Consider the following 23,804-nt stretch of genomic DNA (forward strand, 5'->3'; position numbering starts at 1 on the left):
AAATAATCAGTGAACGATTCAATAGGTATGTTTCTCAACGACTTAGTTTGTTGTGTTTCTTTAACCACGTTTCTATATGTTTTATTTTTATACTTACGTCATAACCGCCGTCAAAAGAAGCGCAGCCGACCAGAAGATGTCGTCATTGCGCAGATGCGTTCTGTCAAGACTGTTCTATGCTGCGTGGCTCTGTTACCTAGCAACATAAAGCGTGAAACATAGAGGACCTTCAGAATCCACATTTATCTGTATGCGTTGAGGTTCAGCAGCCTCCAAATACAAGTTTATTGTAGCCTATACCTGAATCAAGTACGTTTAAACTATGATTTTATAGTGAACTGAAAGTAAAAATCCATTGCCGGTTTAGATCTCATTCAGGTAGGCTACATATCAGAGTGTTTCACATCTTTTCACACATATTTTTAAGCATACTACTAACACTTTCTAGCATGTCAGACTTTTGTAATATTGTAATTTTAACAGTAGAGTGAGTCCCTTAAGTCTCTTGATCTGATGTGTAATAACATTGAGGCAGAAGGGATAGCAAAAAGTTTGCACGTAAGTGTGGCTAATTCACATTTAGAATCAATGTTAAAATCCATCTGTACATGAATTATAGGTGTTACATTAATGCCAATATTTATCACAATTTTACCATGTACTTTGTTAATTTCACAGAAAAATAAAAGTCTGAAGATGCTCAGAATGACAGGAAATAAGACTGGAAACAAAAGGTGCCATGCAACCGGCTGCTATGTTGCAGATCATCTCTACTTTCGAAGAAATAGACATCTCAGACTGTGATTTGGTGAGTTTGTTACATAAATATAAGCACAAAATAAAGGTAATTTACATTTGAATGAAAGTAGTTTTTTTTACTAGGCTACACAAAGTGTAATAGCGTTTGCCATCATCCTTAAGAACAACAGAAAAATCTGTGCTATTAATGCTATTTGACCTCTTCTTTTCAGTCTTCAGGTATGTTTTCAAGAAAACTGCTTTGAAATACATACTTCATTATAGTTTTTTTGTTATAAGTCTTGTTTAAGTGGTTAAAAGTAATCTTAACTTACATGATAGGAGGAAACAAGAGTCCATATGGCACAGATGCTGGTGGTGAATAAGACACTCAGGGAGCTGCACTTGGGAAAACATGACATGACTGATACTGGTGAAGCACTGAAGTTAAACGTCTCTCTACTCTACTTGGATCTTCGCTGGTATACACTCACTTACATAACTGTTTAATTCATGATCCTAAAGGGATGGTCCACATAAAAAAGACAATTCTGTTATTGTTTACTCACCCTCATTTCTTTTGAAAACTGTATGACTTCCTTTTGCTTTCCACAGAATAAAAGGAGTTTTTATAGCAGAATAGCCTTTTTTTTTCATACAATGAAAGCGAAACGCGACCATGTCTTTCCACTATCATTGTATGGCACAGGGCGACTCAGACATGAGGTCACCTTCAAGTCAAGTCACCTTCATTTATATAGTGCTTTATACAATACAGATTGTTTCAAAGCAGCTTCAGAGTAATAAAGAGGAAATTAACAAAACCAGTGATGCAAATTTTATCAAATATGAGACGAATTCGAATTCTGCTGCAAAGCAGCTGTACAAAGACAATAGTAACATTATTCAGCTTAAATTTGTTTGTGTTAATTGTTGATTTAGTTCAGTTCAGTAACTGTAAAGTTCATCAGTTATGAAATGACTATTATATGACTATAAGATAGTCATAAGAGAAATGATCAGTTCTGTATTTTTTAACTGTAACAGAATTACACGGGATGGAGCCAAATGCTTATCAGAGGTTTTGAAACAAAATCCCACTTTGGAGATTTTAGATCTGTCTTCCAATCGCATTGAAGACGATAGTGCAGTGTATCTAAGTGAAGATATCAAGCTGCCACACAGCAAATGCATAGCGTTAGTGTAATTTACTTATAAAACAACACTATTAAATCTTAAGTTTACACATGAAACTATATCCTTTGTATGTGCTGACCAGCTTATGTCATAATTTTTGCCTTCTAGATTGTGTTACCAACAACAACATTGGAAAGGAAGGTCCTAAGTCCTTCAATGAGGCAATCAAAGTGAATTCCTGTCTCACACATTTATACATCTTGGGGAACAAACTTGAGGAGCCAGTTTGCATGGTGAGATTCCACAAATCTCTAAATGATCAAGTACAGTGTTCAACTTCTGTACGAAAGGTCATTAAAATGTCTTGATGTTCTCTCTGCATGTATAATCAGGCTTTCTCTCAGCTCATAAGCAGTGGGCGGCTGTTGGAGGAGCACACAGATGTTTCTCCCTATGAGGTGGACGATCATGTTTTCCTAGCAGAAGTGTCTCATGGTTTATGCAGGCATTACTATTGGACGTCCAGATATGGGGAATATGGAGACTCAAGTAATTCAGCTCTGGCCCTGATGGCATCAGGTTCATTGGCTCTGCAGATCCACCCAGACTCACATTCATGATTTTGTCCAAAAGTGCATGTTGCTGCTTTAGAATAAGACACATTTAGACTAAACTTGATTGTGACTTTTTGTTGTTGAACGTTTTCAGTTGCTGGCAAGCAAAATAATCCACAGCACAGTTGGTTACATTTGTATTTATTATAATTAATCACAAAGTTAGTGTTTTTGATTACAGCCTTTTTGCCCACGTGTCCAGTGTTTAGAAATGTCACAGGCTGCCATGCTGTCGAAAAACACGTCATTTATGTAAATGAATTGCTCTGACACTTAGTCTTTGCTGTACTGGGTGTCACATGCAAATTTTCCAACAGTTTTGGCAGGACAGATAAAAGTCAGAGAGACTTTGATTTAGCAATTTCAGTCTAAAACAATCTTTTTGTTTAATGTAAATGAGAAGGGAAGCAAACGAATAAAATAATGAAACGTGTAAATCTAAATACTCGTAATCACTACTGTAGTGCAAACAATCAACACTTAAAGGGATAGTTAACCCAAAAATAAAAATGATGTCATTAAATACTCATGGCCTCATGTCGTTCCAAACCCGTAAGACCTTTGTTCATCTTCGGAACACAAATTAAGATATTTTTGAAGGAATCCAAGAGCTCTCTGACCCAATGATATTACCACGATCAACGCACAGAAACGTAGCGAGGACATCATTAAAATAGTCCATGTGACATCATGTCATTTTATGAATCTACGAGAATACTTTCTGTGCGCAATCAGCATTGTTTACATTCAGTAGAACGCAATAAACAGCGCTCATTACGTTTATTACGTTCTGCGGTACTCTCCAAAATGGCGGAAGACGGTAACTCGTGGAGAGAGTTGGTGAATAAATTATGTTATTATTGGTTTCTTTGCACACAAAAAGTATTCTAGTAGCTTCATAAAATTACAGTTGAACCAATGATGTCACATGGACTATTTTAATGATGTCCTTGCTACATTTCTGTGCGTTGATCGTGGTAATATCATTGCTGTCTATGGAGGGTCAGAGAGCTCTTGGATTCCTTCAAAAATATCTTAATTTGTGTTCTGAAGATGAATGAAGGTCTTACAGGTTTAGAACTTAATGACAGAATTTTCATTTTGGGGTGAACTAAACCTTTAAAGGGATATTCAATCCAAAAATGAATATTTATGAATCTTCACGCAGATCTAAGTTAATAATGATAAAGATTATGATAAAACCAGGACATTTTAGAAATCTTGGTTAAAACATGTCTGGGAAAGAGGATGTATGGTCACCCTACTGTAACCCTATACTAACAAGTTTAATTTTTAGTTCCCATGCTTTAAATTTATAATAAAAAAATCCTCTTTTTATACGATCATTTGTGTGATATAAAAATTTAAAAATACATGTTTAAAAATTATGGGTCATAGGACGTAGTGGTACGTAATGGTTGAATGCCTTTCAGTCATCACATTCTCAGTAACATCTTAATTTGCCACTTCAGTACCTTGGAAAGCCATAATTATTAAAGCGGTTGAAATGCTTTTATTAACTTGCAGCATTTGGTGTTGGCGTGGCCAGCCTGTCACATTCCATGATGACATTCTTCTTGCTAAGAATTTTTTCCAGCTTCTCTCTCTCAGCTAAACTCAGAGCCCAGTGCTGCAGAGACAGACGGGTGAGGGACGAGAGCTGCGGAAGGGCCTTCAACAAGGCGGGCAGCCAGGGAGACACGGAGAGGGGTGCAGAAGGTCGCAGGCTGACATCTAGCTCCTCCAGTCCCTTTAGAGCAGCAGCCTTCTCAAAAAGAGACATCCAACCACCATCCCCGACGCTGCCATTATAAGACAAATCCAGCTGCTTCAGATGGGACAGAGCTCCACGCTGGCAAGCAGATTCTGCAAGATTACAACAGTTTGCAAAAGTCTTATAAGATGGATGTTTAAAGCAGTGTGGAACCTTACTTAGCCTTAATGTAATAATTGAATGTTCTTTAACCAGAACTGACCTAGATGTAGCACATCTTCAGTGGTTAAATTGCAGCTACTCAGTCTGAGTTCCTGTAGTTTGCAATCAGGCTGCAAAGGCTCCAGAAAAATTCTCACATATTCTCCCACACACACGTTCCATCAAAAACAATCACACCCTCAAAATCTTTTATAATCTGCATTGCGGTAGCTTTGAAACACACACACATTTTTTATTTTTTTTTCAAAATCTCATCATTTAAAACAAATCAAGTTTAATGTTTTTTGAAACTGTATTGGTTTCATACCAAGAGCATTGCATGCATGTGTGCTCAAAGCACAGTTGTTCAGTGGAAGTTTGGTTATCTGAGAAAGAGGGAGGGTTTGCAGAAGATTCGGGAGTGTATCTCCAACACTTTTATTAAACGACAAATCCAGCTCTCTGAGGTCTTTGAGAGATGGAGCTACCTGGACTGAGAAGGCAAGTTAGAATAACAATACAAAAAACTTCAACTTTAAATCAACAGTGACAACGTGTCTTACCTAAAGCCAACACATCTTCCTTTGTTAAACAGCACAGATGCATGTCCAAACATCTCAAGTGTGGGAGAAGAACTAGGTTAGTGGTCAGTGTGGTGAGACCTCCACCTGCTTCCTTATTACATGACAGATCGATGTGCTCTAGCGCAGGGATGAACCTGAGTGCCTGTCCTTTTAACATTTCACAAAACAAATTATATTATTGTATTATATTATTGTAACTGAAATGGTTACTTACTGACATCGGAGTCTGAATTTGGAGCTTCCTGGTATATAATAAAATGTGTGTGCTTGTTAGGGGAACTCGACTTTTTAAGGGAAAGTCATGGTCTAATGGTTTTATCATTGCTTTTATACCCAGAACACTGAGGCTGTCTTTACTGAGTCCACACATGCTCAGTTTTAGGGTCTTCAGTCGTGGAGTTGAGCCTAGAGAGGAGGTGAAGTTCTCCATTCCCTTGATTGACAGTTTGTTATTGGACAGATCTAACTCCTCCAAACTAGACAACATGGGCAGAGCCTCACCTGTAGAAAAACATTATTGCTTTTTAAAGACAAATGATGAATAACCATTCACAGCTCATTATAGGCTTATTCTGAATGACCTAAAGCTCAACTCAAACGCAGTGGTGGACTAAAGTATTTTTACTTTGTTACTGTATCTTAGTACATTTTTAAGAGTCTGTGTCTGATTTTGGGGGGTAAACTGGATTTTTTTTACATTTTAGAAACAAAACATGCCATTCATAGTAATTTTAAAGGAAAGAATCTTGACTTTTTAATGAACTAATTTAACCGTTCGGGTTCACAAACCTGTTTTAGTGGTTTATTTGTGAAATCAACTACTGATTGCATCAATGATCCAGTCAGAGCAAGTCTCAAGTTAACAAATCACTTAATCTGTCTAGTCCGACTCAAAATGAGCCAAGAACTGTGACTAATATGTTCCTCAGTTTGACTGCGCTGATTCCTAATAGTTCATAATGATGTCATAATAATCTCTTATCTGACCTGACATTAGACCCCTTACTCTTTAAATAAGCATTTTGAGCTGGAGGAATAATAAATGGTATTAGAAACCTGCCAAGAATATGTCTGAGATAGCTTAACCTAAAAGTAATCAATTATATTTTGCATAAAATAAATATTTAAAAAATATTCAAATAAATATAGAAAATAAATTATTTTGTCATTGTGCACATATCCCCCCAAATTCTCATTAGTCTTATGTGTAAATACAAATCTCTACTCAAGCAGAAGTTTTTACTGATGTTGTATTTCATCAAAGTATGTATAAGTAATATAGTCTTCAATGTCATATGAAATCCTTCAGGGGGATAGTTGGAGGTTCTATTCCAATTACCATCATTATATGAGTTTTATACAAGACATGTCTTACTCAGAGCTGTAATGTCTGTCTCAGAGAGCTGACAGTCCACCAGGCGGAGTTCCTTCAGTGTGCTTTGAGGTTGGAGGTGTTCTGTTAAGTGTCTGAAATTTCCTGCGCCAACGCCAAGATTCCAGGACAAATCTAGCACCTCTATTAGAGGAATGCAGTCAAGAGCTTCACCTGGAATATCATTTTAAGAGAAACAAGACCAATTTCAAGTATTCAGGTTGAATTTATATGATTTTCTAAAGAAATATGTGTCTACATTTAGCTTTTTAGCTCATGTGTGAGCTAAATGTAGCCTTTTTTAGCATTTTTGTGAGGTCTTTTAAAACTAATCTGACCTAAAATCCAAAAATTACTTTCATCATTCATGTCATTTCAAACTTGTATGAATCTGTCTTTCTTCAGCAGAACACAAAGAAGATATTTTGAAAAATGTTGGTAACCAAAGAGTTTTGGTTCCCATTGACTTCCGTTAAATTTTTTAACCATACAATGGAAGTCAATAGGACCTGAATCTATTTGCTCATCAACATTCTTCAAAATATCTTCTTTTGTATTCAACCTTCCCATTGTCTTTCATTTGTACGAGTTCCACTGAGTTTCAGTTCCCATTGGATTCCATTGTATTATGAAAAAATAATAGATGTCAATAGGTTACCAACATCCTTCAAAATGTATTCCGCAGAAGAAAGAATGTCATAGGCCTACATGTTTGTAATGACATCGTGAGTAAATGATGACAGAATTTTCATTTTTGAGTGAACTATCCTTTTAAGTCATAATGATAAATGAATACTTCCTGTACCAAGAGCAGTAAGGTCTTGATCTGTTAATCTGCAGCTACACAGCTTCAGCACTCTCAGTTTCCCCACGTGCTGCAGATGGATAGTAAGTGCCTTCAGGGAGCCTCCAACCAAATCATTCCAGGACAGGTCCATCACCTCCAGCTGAGCCAGAAATGGCAGTAACGTGGCTGAGGTAATGTCAAAACAATAATTGGAGATCCTGACACATGTACGGTCTTGTTATTGTACTGTGGGGAAAACGGCACGTCACAACACCCACCTAGTTCCACCACATCTGTAGCTGTCAGATCACAGTGGCTCAGGCTCAGATTCTGACTGTGAGGGGTTTTCCCAAGCTTCTGGACAAACTGCTTCACCCGACCCCATCCCACAAGAGAGCCAGTCTCATCATCTGTGTCTTTGATCTCTAAAGGAAAATGAGCGTTTGTTAATCTATATTTGCATTAAGTCAAGTCTTCCAAAAACATCTAATGCCCACCTTTCCCAGGCTCATTATTTTCCTTTCCTTCGCTGGCCTCTGATTCTTTCACTTCAGGGATGCCTACGTTTCTCTTGTCACTGCTCTCTGATGGGCGGAAGAAGCGGCCCACAGCCGGTTTCTTCCTCTCTGTGAAAGAGGCTTTCCTTCGGAGCTGGTTCATAATCAGATCCAGAGGAGATCTTTTCTGAACACTCTCCTTCCCTTTGGTAGACTCTGCATGTGATGACAAAAATGGATTAATAGTTGACTCCAAATTTATTCATTATTAAATTAATAAATTATTTAGTGTTGCATAATTGCATAAATGGTGACTTTTGAGAAAATGTATTTGTTTTAATGTCATACAAAATTTATAAAAAAGATACTATATTTTGCAGAAAAATTATATATATATATATATATATATATATATATATATATATATATATATCTATATATATATATATATATATATATATATGTTTTCAGAACAACTATCATTTTTTTGATGTTTCACTTTTGTTTTTTTTTTTCAGCAAAGACTATATAATGTATGTAAATATTATTTAATATAGTTTATATAATCTTTTACATAAACGTTAATGTATATTTGCATTTAACAATTATGAGATATGGTTAAATTGTTTAACTTTAAGATAATTTTTTAAAAAGAGTTTTACAAGGGGTATAAAACAAGTATAATTTCATATTTTAGGGTTCAATATGACCAGACATTGACGATTACATACCTGTTGAATCCATTGCTTCTTAAAAGAAGATCTCGGCTTATCTGTAGGTAATTTATGTATGATTATTGTGTCCTTTTTCAATCTGAAAATAATACATTCATATTAATACATTAATATTTAAAACAGCACGAAAGACAGCTACGGTATTTGTTTGCTTTCTCATATCCTGCTCATCGTTGCAGCAAAACCTGTTTTAAAACCATTCAGTCAAAATTGTTGAATGCCTCGAGCTGTTCCTACCTTGAAATGTTTCTTAAATCTTTTACATATGCATTCATCAGTGCGCGATGATTTTGGGCATTTTCAGTCCGTATTTACACCTGTCACATTCATCTCATTCATACCGGATCCCGGAAGTTAGGCTGAACTTTGGCTTTATAAAAACACTGTAAACAAAGAGCTGTCACATGAATCCGGTCACTTTATAAGCTGCATTCATTTAAAATCTTAGTTATTCATTTATGAAAATTGCACAAACCCATGAATTTGCTGAGTGGACACCGGAGATGGTTGAGGACCTCCTTAATATAAGTTTACTATGGTAATCATGGAAACAGTGAGTGTCTGCTGAAATATTACTACAGTTAGTGCTTTAAAACCATTATTTTTAGCAGTGGTGGATAAAACCATTACCATAGCTTTATTGTAGTATATCTAACATTAAATATCATAACTATGATGCACACTGTGCATTTTTATTACTAGACAAGTAAATGCAAGTCATTGTATATAATTAGGCTATATATAATCATTTTTATTATTTTCCCCAACAGCACATTAATATATCATTTCCCATGAGTTAATGTAGAAAGATGACATACAAAAGTTGGTGGGTGATTAAAAAGTGTCTCGATCACAAGTGGAGGTAGGACAAAAGTGTCATGTCATACGATACACTTAAAAGATGATAATTAACATTTTGTACTTGACAACATCATTGTGAAATTATGTTTGGCTTAAAGGTTAGGAAACAATACTCAGTATATCTGTATTTTATTTATATTATATATTTCAATCTCACATGCATCTTTATGTAATCTGGAAACTATCAAAAGGAAGAAAATCATATTAAGAAATATCATAGCAGCAGCACAGAGGTATTTATCAGTCATATGCCTGACTGACTACTCCATCCATCCACTTCTATACACAAATACATTTCTTTAGCATTTCTATGTATATATCTGTTTGTGTTTGTATGAGGTAGCAACTATTTAATTCATCTTAACTGTAAAATTTTGGATATAAAAGCAATTACAGATAAACAAGCTGATTGTCAGTTACAGCAAACAATAGCAATACATAATTTTCTTTCTCACACATAGAAGAATAACACATCTTTCTCTGAGCAAAGTACATATAGACCTGTTTGTCTAAACAGTTTATAGAATGTAAAGTACAAGAACAATGTCATATACTTAAACTGTAAATGTTGTGGCAATGAGTGTTATAACATTTAGCCTCACTTTTAAAATCTATAATTTTCTTTTTTTTTCTGTTTGGTGTTAAAAGTCCTCGAAATGAGAGAAAAAAATTCTGGTCGTCATTAAGAGAGACAAACATTCACTGTAAATGGCATAGAAAACATCTTCTGAACTTTATACCACAGTGTAAACATAGTATATTTATCCATATTTTATGAAAGTACACATGCATATATTTTGTACATTCATAATGAGCATAACCTACATAAAATACAAACAAAATATGGCAAAAAGAATGTTAAATATGTATACTTTGACATAAGATTATTCACATAACATTTATCCATAAACAATAAATATTTTTAGAAATAATATCAGTTGTGATATACTTTTTTAAACAATTCCAATATTTAAAAAAAAAAATTAATTCGATATCAGTAGTCCTAGCACTGATAAACCAAAACGGATGGTGTTGATTGTACGCTTGCAGGTTTAGTGGTTTGCATAATGTTTCTAACTACTTAATTTGTATCAAAACACCAAAAATCCTTATTCACATGTCCAAAAAAACTCAATAGTTACTCAACAAATTCACAGCATTAAACCCAAACCTGCTCAGGATGTAATTATTGTTCCATAGAACTGCAATAAAAACAACTTTGGCATCCAGTTCCAAAACGGAGACACCATTCCAAAATGACTCTTGATCACAGAAATCAGATTGCGGGTTGGTGACCGTAAACCATGCTAAGGTGTCGGGGACATGTGTGTGTCACTACAGGCTGAAGACATGGGACTGTCCATTGAAGAAGGGTGGGCGGATTCCCTCATCTGATGTTTGAGCTCAGAGATGGTTCGCTCCAGCCTCTCTCTGGCTTCACGCTCTCTGCGTAGCTCTTCCTGCAGCTCCTCGCGGTCTTCCTCAGCACGGTCCAGCCTCTGACGCAGCTCTGATAACTAAGCACAGGATACCATTGGTCAGTTAAAGTGATGTTTTTATGTTAAATATATTATACAATTCAAACATTTTGAGTAAGTAATTTATTTTTTATATATATATATATATATATATATATATATATATATATATATATATATATATATATATATATATTTAAATTGTTTGTTCTTTTTTTATGTTAAATATATTGTACCGTTCAAACATTTTGAGTCAGTAATTTATTTTTTAAAGATATTAAAACTTTTATTCAGCAAGAATACATTAAATAAAAAACATTTTTTATTAAATAGATAATCTTTTTATTTGAAATAAATGGTATTTCAGTTATTTTAGTCATTTTAAATAATAATAATATTACACAATAGTACTGTTTTCTTACTTATATATACTTATACTCTTATAAAATATATATATAAATGTATATAATACACTATATAAATATAAAAAAATAATATAACATAATGTCTTTTTTATTTAAGAAATTATTTTTTTAAATTACTTACAATGCTACCAAAGATTCCTGTCTTTAAAAAATGCTGTTCCTTTAAACTTTCTATTTATTAAAAAATCGTGAAAAAAATATATCAAGACTTCCACAAAAATATTAAGCAGCACAATTGTTTTCAACATTGATAAGAAGTTGTTTCTTGAGCACCAAATCAGCCTATTAGAATGATTTCTGAAGGATCATTGTGACACTGAAGACTGGGGTAATGATGCTGAAAATTCAGCTTTGCCATCACATGAATAAATTACAATTTTAAAGTATATTAAAAATAGAAAACTGCTATTTTAAATAGTAATAATATATCACAATATTACTGATTTTACAGTATTTTTTTGATCAAATAAATGCAGCCTCGGTAAGCATAAGAGGCTTCTTTACAATTCAAATTAAACTTTGGAATTAAATGTTATCCTAAAAAAAAAAGTAGGACAAATTATGAACCTGATAAGGGCTTGTGTGGATGTTTGTGATTGGTCGGTACCTGTTTGGCATAGACAGTTTCCTGGTGTGTCTCAGTAGTCAGCTCTTTGCATCTGCAGCCTTGCTGCCTCAGCTGCTCAAGTCGTGACTTTAACTTTCTCTGTTCCTGCTGGACTTCACCGAGTCTCTGAGCATGTTCAGTCTGAACCGCCTCCAGCTCCCCGTGTAGGTCACAGCGGTCTGTGGCTTCACCTTGATGAAGAGCCTGCAGCTCCTGTTCACAAGTACCAGAGTGAGAAAGAGTCATAAGATACTCACACGCACCTTCTGGCAAATGAAAAGGAGGTGCTAAAAAAAGACATTAAGTGTGCTGTATTGTAATCTAGTCGGGGTAAAAACCTTTTCAAGCTGCTTCTGTCTGCATAGTGTTGACTGAAGTTTGTCGTGTTGCGCGCTGTACATCTGAAGAAGCTCCATCACCATGCCGTCCTTACTGTGCTCCACAGTCACACCACCCGACCGCTTATAAACTGCCGTATCTACTTTCTGCCATTCGTCTAGACTGGCATCATCTGACTGGCCATGTTTTTCTTGCCCTGTGTCAGTTAGATCTCTCATTAAGAACATGTTTATTTGTGCAATGTGACTTATGGTGGAAGCAAACTGACCTGCATAGGTGGGCGTCTTTGGGTCAATGTCATGTGCTTCCTGATTCTTTTCATCCTGAGTATCGCTAAGCGTCTTTGTTCCAGGAGACCCCATTTCCTTTCCCGGCACATACCCAGGGTGTTGTGCCAGGCCATTACCTTCCAGCTTATCAGGCATGTACTGGTAACAGCTGTGGAGGAAAACAATAAGAGAAGTTACTTGCTGTTTTGTACTAAAACTACTTCCAACGGCAGAATTACTGCAGTAATATTAAAAATAACAAAAATAAAATTACTAAATCCTTAACTTAAATAAAAATTAAAATAAAATATGCTAATAAAGTCTAGTTCAAAACAAAATATACAAATAAAATTTAATTCTGAATATAAACTAAAACTATAATTATATCATCTGATGCTAAAATAACACTGCTTCTAAAAACATGCTTCTAAGTCCAGATAGTATTTCACCTCAAAATCAACTGGGAAAAAAATAATAATAATTATATTTTACAGACAGCAATGCCTATTTTAGCATAATTAAGATTATTTACATTGTGACATTATTTTCATTACAATTAAGCATATTACCCCAATATTTATATCACAATAGCAATTATGTATTTATTTATTTATTCTTTATTATCTCTATTTCAGTGTAACAAGTTTGTTTAATTCAAACCTTTGCATTTTAATTTATTTACTTTTTTATTTAATTATTTTGATAATTATGAGGTAATGAGTCACCAATGAGAACAATAAACCTTTTAATTTTAGTTCACTTACATTTATTTTATTGAATTGTAGTTTTATTTTTATTTTGATAATTATGAATGATTACCGAGAACAATAAAAATTACAAATAAACTCAAAAGTAAAACATCCAATGAATTGCACTAATTCATTATTTGACAATAATGAATAGTGTAAAATAATGTCACAGTACAAAATAAATCTTTTTCTTTGTGCTTTGTATATTATCATATTTTTTTATTTAGATTTTTGGGAAGGAATATGGCCAGGATCAGATTTTTCTGATATATATATTGAATAATGTATATTTGGGAATGAACTGAACCTTTGCCACATCAAGTCAACATGATCAGGGTCCTCCTTAAGACTGGCAAGCAAACGTGAGTCGAACACAAAAGCAGGTGAAGATATTTCCTGAAAGAGAGAGATAAAAAGAACTTGTTAGCCTGGTTTCAATAACAAAAGGGGATTGATTAACTCATTGTATGTTAATGCAGATTGCTCTTAACGTATTAGCAGTAGCATTGAGTATTCTTAGTGAACATTGATTTAATCCCTTTACTTGATAAAGCAGCCTCCTAAAGCAGACCAGTATGAACTGTCACTTCTGCACACCTTCATGCACACACACATTTAGTTCTTATGATTCATTCTATTCCAATAGACAAGCCAGGTCTAGAATTATGTAAATAAGACTTTATATCATTGTGAAAGCTCATCCTGCATTAACTCTCTCATTCTGACATGTTTTACAGGCCGTGTGGTGATGTTGCACTCCCTAATATAGGACAGAAACTTGAATCTGAATAGTGGAGGAAATATGGACGTTTCTCCCATCAGCAGCCGGTAACGTAAGCCGCTTTAATGTAAATAGGCCATCTGATCTGTCATAAAGCCTCAGCGAACAGCTTGCACACCACATGCACACTTAGAGCATGTGGACCTTTAAAAAAATATAAACCACACACCTACACAATGTAGAGACAAAAAATTCCTTTCTGGTCATAATGTAACAATTCACACATACTCAAAAGTCCCTCTGCTGTGGTTATGAAGCACGGCCCTGAAACTCTTCTTCACTCGATACGTGGTTCTTCTATGGAACTAGAGCATTTCTAAGCATACGTTTGAAACTGTATACCAGTGGTAGGAACGGTTTGGTGTATGTCTCTTAGAAACAAAACAAGCAATACAGGTTTATTAAAAAAACACACACACACACACTTTTCATACATTTACATGTGAAGTCATGTGTGAGAGCTCCAGACGCCTCTGGTTGGGGGAAGGGTGTGCTGTCTGGGGGCCGTCACGTGGCGCTCATGTCACGAGGACTCTAATCTACGCTGCTATTTACGAAGTGACATGAGCAGGACGGTCACTCTTAATGCACTTCAATGGCATGATTCATTTGTGACCTTGTGAAACAGCTCAAATGCACCAGATTTGACTATAAGGTTCAATTATAGTCAAATATCAGTTAGTCTTCCTGCCTTGACCTCAACATTGTCATTTAAATGCACATTACAGTGTGTTTATGTGCATTTGGTTCCATATAAAATCATAAAATTGTGAAGATAGATAGACAGACAGACAGACAGACAGATAGATAGATAGATAGATAGATAGATAGATAGATAGATAGATAGATAGATAGATAGATAGATAGATAGATAGATAAAACATAGAAAGATAGACAGACAGATAGATAGATAGACAGACAGACAGACAGACAGACAGACAGACAGATAGATAGATAGATAGATAGATAGATAGATAGATAGATAGATAGATAATTAGATAGATAGATAAAACATAAAAACAAGAAATATGACATCCATAATTAAAAAAAGAGAAAGATAGACAGACAGATAGATAGATAGACAGACAGATACATAGATAGATAGACAGACAGACAGACAGATTTATTTAATTTTTAAATTTATTTAATTTAATTAATTTATTTTATTTAATTTAATTTAATTTTTAAATTTATTTAATTTAATTTAATTTAATTTACAGATAGATAGACAGACAGACAGACAGACAGACAGACAGATAGATAGATAGATAGATAGATAGATAGATAGATAGATAGATAGATAGATAGATAGATAGATAGATAGATAGATAGATAGATAGATAGATAGATAGTATATATTAAATGTAAACAGAAAGTCTAGTCTGTATTCAGGAAAATGGGGCTGTCTGAGAACAGCGGTTGCTGGGGATGTTGTCGAGTCTCTGGCTCAGCATTGTAATGAGATGGGAATTCACTGAATGTGCTAAGATTTGATTGGCTGAGAGGGAGGCTGGGGCCGGGGGTCCACTCTCTGATTGGTTGGTGATGGAGGTCCTGCAGGGTGAGTGCTGGGCCAGGAAAGGGGGAGCAATACTCTGCAGACACATGTAACATAATGTCCCAGTCATTCTCTTTCACTCCCTTTCTCAATCTCTTTCACTCTTTCTTCCCTCAACAGTTTTTTTTTCTCTCTTTCCTCCCTCCCGCCCACTCTCCTCTCTCTGTTTCTCTCCCCTGTTGCCGTGGCTCCCGCTGTTTGTGCAGACCCTGTCAGAAGGAGTTTGAGAGTCTAGTGACCTGGTCTGACCGCATTCAGCCATTTCCTTCGGAGGGAAACATCTGGTGCAGCATGAGAGCTGGATTCAGCTGACCCTACATTAGATATGCTGTTTACTTTCCACTCAAAACATTTCTAAAAATTTGGGACTTGGACAAATATGGTCCTCCAAGCTTTCTCGGCTGCAAATCCTTTAGCAACAATAACTTGCTTATAGGTTGAATCTCAATAAACATTTGTTCTATGTAAAGAACATGTCATATTTCATCTTAAAAATCAAACATTTTAAAAACTATCTATCTATCTATCTATCTTTTGTTTTTCATTTTATTTCAGTTAAACTGTAACCTAAGCTTCTTTTTTTTACACAGTTACATTCATATTTTTTAAGAACTTAAGAAAAAGGAAAAATAAACATATATGCATATAACCTATTAATCTTTTTTGCACTGTTACATTTACTACTTACCTTTCTTACTTATTATAACGATTAAGAAATCATCTTATTTTTATGACTATAATGTAAAAAAAAAAAAAAAATGTAATTGTACAAAAAGCACATAATGTTATAAGTAAATTATAAACTATAAATAAAAAAAAATCAAATAAACAAACACTTCATTAAGGAAAAAAACACAAGGCAAAAACGAAAAAACAGTATACTAAATCGTTCCCACGATTTAAAAATTTCGCACACTATATACGCTAAATCATTCACATGATTTATAAATCAAGAGAACAAATTAGTAAATTGTGCGCACGATTTAGCAAATCGAGGGAATGAAATAGTAATCTTGTACACGTTTTAGTTCATTGAGGGAACAAATTAGAAATCGTGTGTACGATTTATTTATTTTTTCTTGCATGTCATGTGCGGGGCTCCGTACTTTATGGTATTAAAGTGCAAATAAATCTTAATGGTGCTAAAAATATGCTTTATTTTTTTTATGAAAATACAGTAATTTTTCTCATATTTTGCTGTACTCCAATACATTAAGTTCCTAATTTCTAAATTAATATAGATTGTAAATAAGAGATATTTACCACATGCGGATGCCTCTTCTCTTGCTGGAACTTCGCCTTCATATCCTCCAGAGATTTATTTAGCTTCTCTTCCTCCACTGTTCCCAGATGTCTTTGTGCCAGCTGCAGATAGCAGGCCCACTTGGCTGAATCAAAGCCCCAGTGACATGTGCGTTTGTCTGGCTGTCGGTGGGAGTGCATGACAAAGCGCTCAGGGCAGAAGAGCATCCGACATTGGGAACAACGGATACAGTGCGCATCCGGGCTGGAGTAAAGCTGGGGTACAAACAGGCCTTGACACTTGCCCAGACACTGGTGTTCCACCCAAAATCCTCCAGATTCCTCGTCGGCTTTCTCTTCCTCCTCTCTATCACCATGCCCTTTGTGTGAATCATGAGAGGGTTCCTCACCCAGATGCAGCAGGGTGTTGCAGAGACGCTGGGCATCGGTCAGCGTGATGAGGCCGCAGGATGGAGTCCCTGGAGGAAGGATGCCCAGTACTTTGAGGATGTGTAACTGTGTGGCATCACAGCGGGAACAGAACAAATACAGCTGGTCACACACAGAGTTGATCTGTTGCAACGAGAATTCCCGCAGGACGGTGTTGAGCAGCTGGGGCAGACAAAGACGCAGTTCGCCTCCTACAGAGAAGCAGGAGATGGATTCGCCCTCCAGACAGCAGAGGACGAGGTCTGTCGAGCTGTCAGGGGGAACTAGCACGGGTCCCCCTGCCATACCTCCCTGAGCTAGAGGGGGCGCTGTCTTATACTGACCATGATGAGCAGTGAACGCAGCCGGGCCACCGAGAGAACACTGGCTGCTCAGAGAGAACTGCGCTAGAGTGTGCTTCAAACCAGGACTCAGATCCAGATTGGCCTCCATTTTGTTCGTTGCCTTTGAGACCTGATAGCCGAGAGAGGTTTCTGGGATCTTTTTGCAGGATAAATTAAGTGCAGCCATCACACGTTTCTTCATGGGTGTGCTGTCTACAGCTTTGTCTAGCATCAACCTCTTTAAAGGCACTTTTAGAAGTGACTGTTCCTTGGGGAGGTCTTGGCGCTTGTTCTCAGTAGTCGCCATAATGTTTTTTATGGATATCGCTAAGCTGTCTTCGGGGACCAGAAGATACACAGAGGAAGTGTCAGGAATGCAGTGCTTTTTATATCTGGATCATAGTAGGTCTTGAACACTTCCCAGATGGCTAAGAAAACAAAACAAGCATCACAGATTATATATAAACTAAAACTATCAAATATAATAAATTACTTTGATCTCATATAAAAATATTGTATAATATTTATTGAATAATATAATATCTATTTTGTAAAATTGATTTATAAATCACAGACATGGCATAAACTGAAATTCCTGCATTAACATAAAATGTGAACCAAGGTTATTATAGTTTACTAAAACTAAGCCCATTAAAAACATTTTTGTAACTTAAAATAAATGTTAACATATATATATATATATATATATATATATATATATATATATATATATATATATATATATATATATATATATATATATACACACACACACTTTTAATTTATTTTTTTTAATAAATTATAAATATAAATTATAAATATTGTTTTAAGGCAGTATTTTTCCTTTCATTTTTTTAATTTAATGTAACTTGATGTACTAAAATAACTAAGATTAAACAAATAAAATTATTATACAGACATTTAACCAGGATTTAGTTAACTAAAATAAAAAATTAATTAAAATTAAAAACAAAACTAAAACTAAAACCATAAAAAACTATTTGAAATAAAATAAACATAAACTAAAACAACAATAAAAAATATAATATAACAAACTATCTATTTCATATATATACAAAAACAAATATTCTATTTTTTTTATATATATATATATATATATATATATATAAAATTAAAAAACACACAACAAAATTGCTAAACCCTTTAATAAAATTAAAATGAAAACATTAAATGTAAAATAAGAAAATATGAATAGAAAGTGCACTGATGTGGACATTTCCCATGTCATTCACAAAACAGTTTCCTTTAAATAATTATAAAGAGCCTAAACTCGTTTCCAGGAAGGGTTAATAGTATTAATCTCGTTTTTTTAAAACAGTTATGTCTTTCGTCAATGATAGCGCAATCTTCACACAAATTACACGTCTATGGTTGTGACTGTATATAATAGACTTTACACCCCCTCTGACAGCGAGAGGCCCCGCCCTCTTCCCAAAGCCCCGCCCCTCCCCCCTCTGCCTTGGTAATGACCTGTTTTTATACAGTCTATGGTAATGACACTCACTCGTGCCAGAGACCTCTGCGGGACTACCCCCATATGTTCCCACACCTATGACACTTTCACATTTCACAACAAACTGTGAAGGCACCCCTCGAGAAGATATCATTGCGGGGGGAAAAAAAAAACCGTAGGATTCTGCAGATTTAATGGTGATAAAAATATTTAGGTTCTTCTTGTGTGAAATATGATCACCGCGATGATGAAAAAACATATCCTACACTGTAATTTTTTCTAACAGCGCTTGAAGGAAATAAACTACAACCGTAGCCGGTTACTGTCGATTATCAAATAGCGTATGTGTGAGCAATCTTAGAAATATCTCATGTAAAATTAAACTGAAACAGTCGGAAATAATCCTTTAAGATTTTATACGCTAAAGACACTTCATGTGAAGACACGGCAGGCAATCATATGAGGAAATTAATATATGAATGATCATGTAATATACTGAAATATTAAATATTGAAAATATGTGCTTTCGTTATAGCGAAAGTAAACCGAAAAACAGCATGTAGCCTATTCAAAGCTTACCTTTAAATCAGAAGTGTGAATTCAGCGTTGTTTTGACGAGAATATAAGGAAATAACTGTATTTTTACAGCACGGGATTCCGTCTCGGAGTTCACAGCAGAACGAGCGCCCGTCGCCCTGACACCGATAACACTGGAGCGGACTTCATGCTGAGAGACGAGACGAGACGTCAATCCACAACCCAACAACCTACGTCACCCGACGGGTGCCACGGCTAGACAGCGTGATTTAGCGGAGGAAGTCTGTCTCGCGATCTGGGGGCGTTACCCGCATTCCTATAAGCCCCGCCTTTAAACTAATCACTGATTGGGGGAGCTCTCTGAATGACTTTTCAACTGTCCAATCGCTGATTGCCATTCTACCGACCACAGCCATAGCAACCGTAGCAAGAGAAGGAAGTCTGTCTGACTATCTAGGGTTTCTGTGCGGTAAACATACACGAATTATTGCGAACCATGATAAAGGTGTGTCTTTGTGCAGTTTTATAATACTGTTGGTTTTTTATCGGTTATATTGTTGCTTAATAAACACAGGTTAACTGAGCAAAGAATTATGAAATGATTCGAATGTATTAAGTATTTTTAAAATGAAGAAAACACCAACAACCATATTTCTCAGAGTGGGTATATATATAAAAATTTAATAGTAGCCTAATAAAAAAATATTTAATTACTATTAGAAATAGTAAAATGTATACTTTTGCTTCAATGTGTACCCAAGAATATAGTAGAAATATTATGCTACTGAAATTTTAATTTGGAAAACACAATTATCAGATTTTAATCAATTTTAACTAAATTGGACTTTTGATTAAAACCTTATAATTACTAAGATAGCCTTTGTGACAGCTTTCCTTTCTGATAACTAGCCCTAGTCTCCTTGTGTGATTTTTTTTTTTTTTTTGCACTGATTCTTAATAATTTACTAGATTGCCAATATATATTTTTATCAGTCATATCCTGCAGCTAGTATTATCTATAGGCTATATATAGTTCAATCCTGTCATTCAGCATCACATTACTGTGACTAACACACAGTTTAACTTGCTTATTCATCCTTTGACCTTTGTTTATGTAAATGATGTGTTTTTCAGTGTAGTAGGGGGAATTATGCCATAGTGTTTTACATTGGCCACCTGGTATTAAGTAATTGTAAACATTGATAGCTTTTTATTTACTTTTAACACTGTCTAAGAGTATTTACCACTTGATACTAAATCTTTATATATATATATATATATATATATATATATATATATATATATATATAAAATAACCCTAAAATATAAAAGAATGTACATTTTTAATACAAAATGTTTGTGTTAATGGATGTAGTGCCTCACGGGTCCTGATCATGCAATATATTGTGAGCATGAATATTTCTTGACTTTCTGTTTACATTTATTGTAATGATACCTTCAGACATCCATTTGCATTCTCTTTCTTCTTTGTGTCCTTTTCCATGTGGACATTAGCATAAGGCAAATGGCTCTAATTTGACTTTCATTTGCGTCATGGTTTGCATTTCTATAGTTTACCTGCTAACATGTTGTTCACACCCCGACCTATGCCTGGATTACTCAATTCAGAGGAAACACCCTCATGGTTAGACTTTTGTACAACTGTCTGGTAGAAAGAAAGAATGTAGCCCAAGCATAATAAAATTATATTCCTTAACTAAATCTCTTTTATTTAACCAAAAATACAATTTAAGGGTATTTAAAGGCCATTACGAAAATGTATGTAACACTGGTTGGCATGCTGTTTTGTGTTTGTTTTTGTTTTTGTTCTGTCTGAGACTAATTTAATGTCCTTTTGGGGCCTTTGCCTTTTACTTTTCATTACTTCCAGACTCTCAGAGAAACCGTTTAAGAAAGTTTCAATGCATGGCAATAAACAACAACAGTTTCTCTGCAATTTTTAAAGTGAATTTGAAAGTTGCAAAGGTTTGAAAAGCAATAGGTCAAGTGACCTGGAGGCAAAACAAGTGATTCAACTCATCCAGAAAGAGACCCAAGAGAAATATTTTTAATATCTTTGTGAACCTTAAAGCAATACAGTCAATGTTTATGAATTATGTGCAGTGCAAACAGAAGTTATTAAATGTGATCTAAAACAACATTACTGACACACTGTATCTTTAGAGTGAGTGGAGGTGAAAAACTGTATTGTGCGGGAACTGATGACTGATGAAGGGACTGAGACCTAACTATTAATAGGAATAGTTCACCCTACTCACCCTCAAGCCATTCGAGATGTAGATGAGTTTGTTTCTTCAGTGGAACAGATTTGGAGAAATTCAGTGTTACTTCACTTTCTCAACAATGAATCCTCTTTCATTGGAGGAGGTGTTATTCTATTGGTATATTTTGTCCAGAACCGATGAGGTTAAAACGCCTAAAAGATTCATTTGTTTATTACAAACATACTGCTTTTCACTTCACAAGACATTAACTGAAGGATTGGAGTCATGTGCAGGAATTAAAGTTCTCCGTCGCTACGACGGATTTCCGTTCATTGCAGCGAGTCTACGACGGATTTCCGTCAATTGGGGAAAAAAATGAGGGGAAAAGAAACATGTAGCGCATCGTTGTTTTTGTCCTGCCAGAACACCAAAAATCATCCCCACCACGGCTGCAGCTTCAGTGACAACATAATGATGGCGCTCGCATCATTCACAGTCGGGTTATTAGCGGAGAACACAGGGCAGAACTTGAATTTCGGCGCGGGATTGTGGCTATTAATAACAATTCTACTCATTCCCACAGGTTCCGCGCTTACAATGCGATGACAGATGAAGGAATGTATCATTTGCACGTGCTTTTCAGTCTTGTGAACTCACTCGCGTGCTCTCGTTTTCTCTGCGCCCACAGATCGCGATAAGGAGAGTGACAGCTTTTACTAGTTATTAAGGGATTTTGCAAATGTGATATTGATTTAATACACCAGTTCAATAAACAAGTACTGCCTGATTTTGTTCTATTTCTTCAATGAAAATAGTTCCAAATATAGTAGCTAACAGCTCAGCCGCTTCGCATCTCTAACAGCAAACACAGCCGAGTTTTTTCGGTTTAAAGTGCGTTTTTGAACGAATCTAGTGAGTCGGTGATTCATGATTACCCATTCATAAAGACAGTCACCTTGCTTCATTCCTGAATGAATCAGCTGTTCGAACGAATCAATGGAATGAATGATTCAGTGATAAAATCAGCAACTTGCCGCCACCCGCTGGCGGATTTAGTTTCATTTTTAGCGTATCATTTCAGTTATTTAAATCATTTAATATTTCTGTTTTCAAAATTTTATATTTAAAACATTTTTTCTTCACATGAATGTATGAATTTAATTGCACTCATGCCACCGCTGACCCTCACTAAACGTCTCAAAATGTACCTACAAGCCACTTTTGTGTTCTTATGTGCAACCTCGTAGAAATATTTTTTTTAATACTAATTTCATATGATTGGTAACTTATTTGTCTTATTCTAATTCTTATTATATTGTTTTAAATAGAATTTATTTTACCACCATTACAAAGGTAAAAAGAAAGTACCCCTGTAAGTCACTTTAAGCATTAATTAACCAATAAATTAAACATCAACTACCAACTATAATTAATTATAATGTAATGTTACATTTCTCCAAATCTGTTCAGATGAAAAAACAATGCATCTAAATCTTGGATGGCCTGAGGGTTAGTACATTTTCAGCATTTTATTTTTAATTTTTTTCATTTCTGAGTGAACTATTCCTTTAATTTGCCAAGGAAGAGTGGAGCTCCATAATGCCCGATTTAATAATTTATTTTATTAATTTAATTGCCCTCACCTATGGTCTACCTTTCATTATGTTGTCACTCTCCTCTTGCCAGGCAACAGGACCCTGGTTCATATTTTTGGAGCCTTCAAAGCAGACAGCTCCCAGAGTACACACATGACAAAACAAAGAGAGAAAAATCCTTGTTGCTAAGAAACAGAGGAAAAACAGATCAGCAGGAGGACCGTTTGCATGAAATAATAGACCAAATTAAGCTGAATGCTTTGCAATTGTAATAACACAATGTGTTATTGTCACTTAAAATTTTAAAAGAAAGAAAAATAATTGTGCACTGTTTTCAAAACATTTGCGTGCACTGAATATAACAAACACACTGTCATTATATTCTGAAAATTATTCTTTAATTTTAATATACAACCTATTTGTCAAACTACTGTCTAATGGGGAATATTTGCATTTAAATCACATCTCACACAACCCAGGCTTCAGAACAAACCTAAGTCACACATTTCACAA

The 23,804-nt window shown here is 35.1% G+C and overlaps 2 protein-coding genes, 1 long non-coding RNA gene and 1 pseudogene across 4 annotated transcripts; 2 read left to right on the top strand and 2 right to left on the bottom strand.

Annotated features, from left to right (window-relative positions):
• The first annotated feature begins 486 nt into the window (after window positions 1-486).
• Window positions 487-3,017, top strand: LOC109066648 (annotated as a pseudogene).
• Window positions 3,018-3,532: 515 nt separating this feature from the next.
• Window positions 3,533-8,749, bottom strand: LOC109066649 (leucine-rich repeat-containing protein 31-like). Its single transcript, XM_042751732.1, is given in 12 exon segments — window positions 3,533-4,355; window positions 4,466-4,586; window positions 4,589-4,635; window positions 4,733-4,897; window positions 4,968-5,135; window positions 5,322-5,489; window positions 6,364-6,534; window positions 7,166-7,333; window positions 7,426-7,572; window positions 7,645-7,860; window positions 8,376-8,457; window positions 8,616-8,749. Coding segments are annotated over 11 exon segments (1,734 nt in total). The 5' UTR covers window positions 8,389-8,457; window positions 8,616-8,749; the 3' UTR covers window positions 3,533-4,005.
• A 35-nt stretch (window positions 8,750-8,784) lies between these two features.
• LOC122142178 lies at window positions 8,785-19,708 on the top strand. Of its 2 annotated transcripts, none has more exons than XR_006158411.1 (3): window positions 8,785-8,916; window positions 13,844-13,934; window positions 19,583-19,708. It is a non-coding gene; the product is annotated as an uncharacterized LOC122142178 (long non-coding RNA). The 2 variants fall into 2 exon arrangements; XR_006158412.1 differs by lacking the exon at window positions 8,785-8,916 and adding an exon at window positions 10,642-10,776.
• Window positions 9,109-19,653, bottom strand: skilb (SKI-like proto-oncogene b). The gene is made up of 7 exons (XM_042751731.1): window positions 19,514-19,653; window positions 16,709-17,888; window positions 13,414-13,502; window positions 12,357-12,526; window positions 12,088-12,284; window positions 11,750-11,962; window positions 9,109-10,756 (listed from the first exon to the last, which is right to left on the bottom strand). Exons 2-7 carry the CDS (start codon window positions 17,765-17,767, stop codon window positions 10,547-10,549), a joined length of 1,938 nt encoding a protein of 645 aa, XP_042607665.1. The 5' UTR covers window positions 17,768-17,888; window positions 19,514-19,653; the 3' UTR covers window positions 9,109-10,546.
• Window positions 19,709-23,804: the final 4,096 nt, after the last annotated feature.

This window comes from Cyprinus carpio, chromosome B24, assembly GCF_018340385.1.
Source record: "Cyprinus carpio isolate SPL01 chromosome B24, ASM1834038v1, whole genome shotgun sequence".
NCBI lineage: Eukaryota > Metazoa > Chordata > Actinopteri > Cypriniformes > Cyprinidae > Cyprinus > Cyprinus carpio.

Excerpts from the sequence above, each read along its gene's own strand:
- skilb (XM_042751731.1), bottom strand. The coding sequence starts at position 17,767 with ATGGCGACTACTGAGAACAAGCGCCAAGACCTCCCCAAGGAACAGTCA. Across the intron at positions 12,285-12,356 it reads AAAGACGCCCACCTATGCAG|GGCAAGAAAAACATGGCCAG; the intron begins GTCAGTTTGCTT and ends TAACTGACACAG. Across the intron at positions 11,963-12,087 it reads GACAGAAGCAGCTTGAAAAG|GAGCTGCAGGCTCTTCATCA; the intron begins GTTTTTACCCCG and ends ACTTGTGAACAG.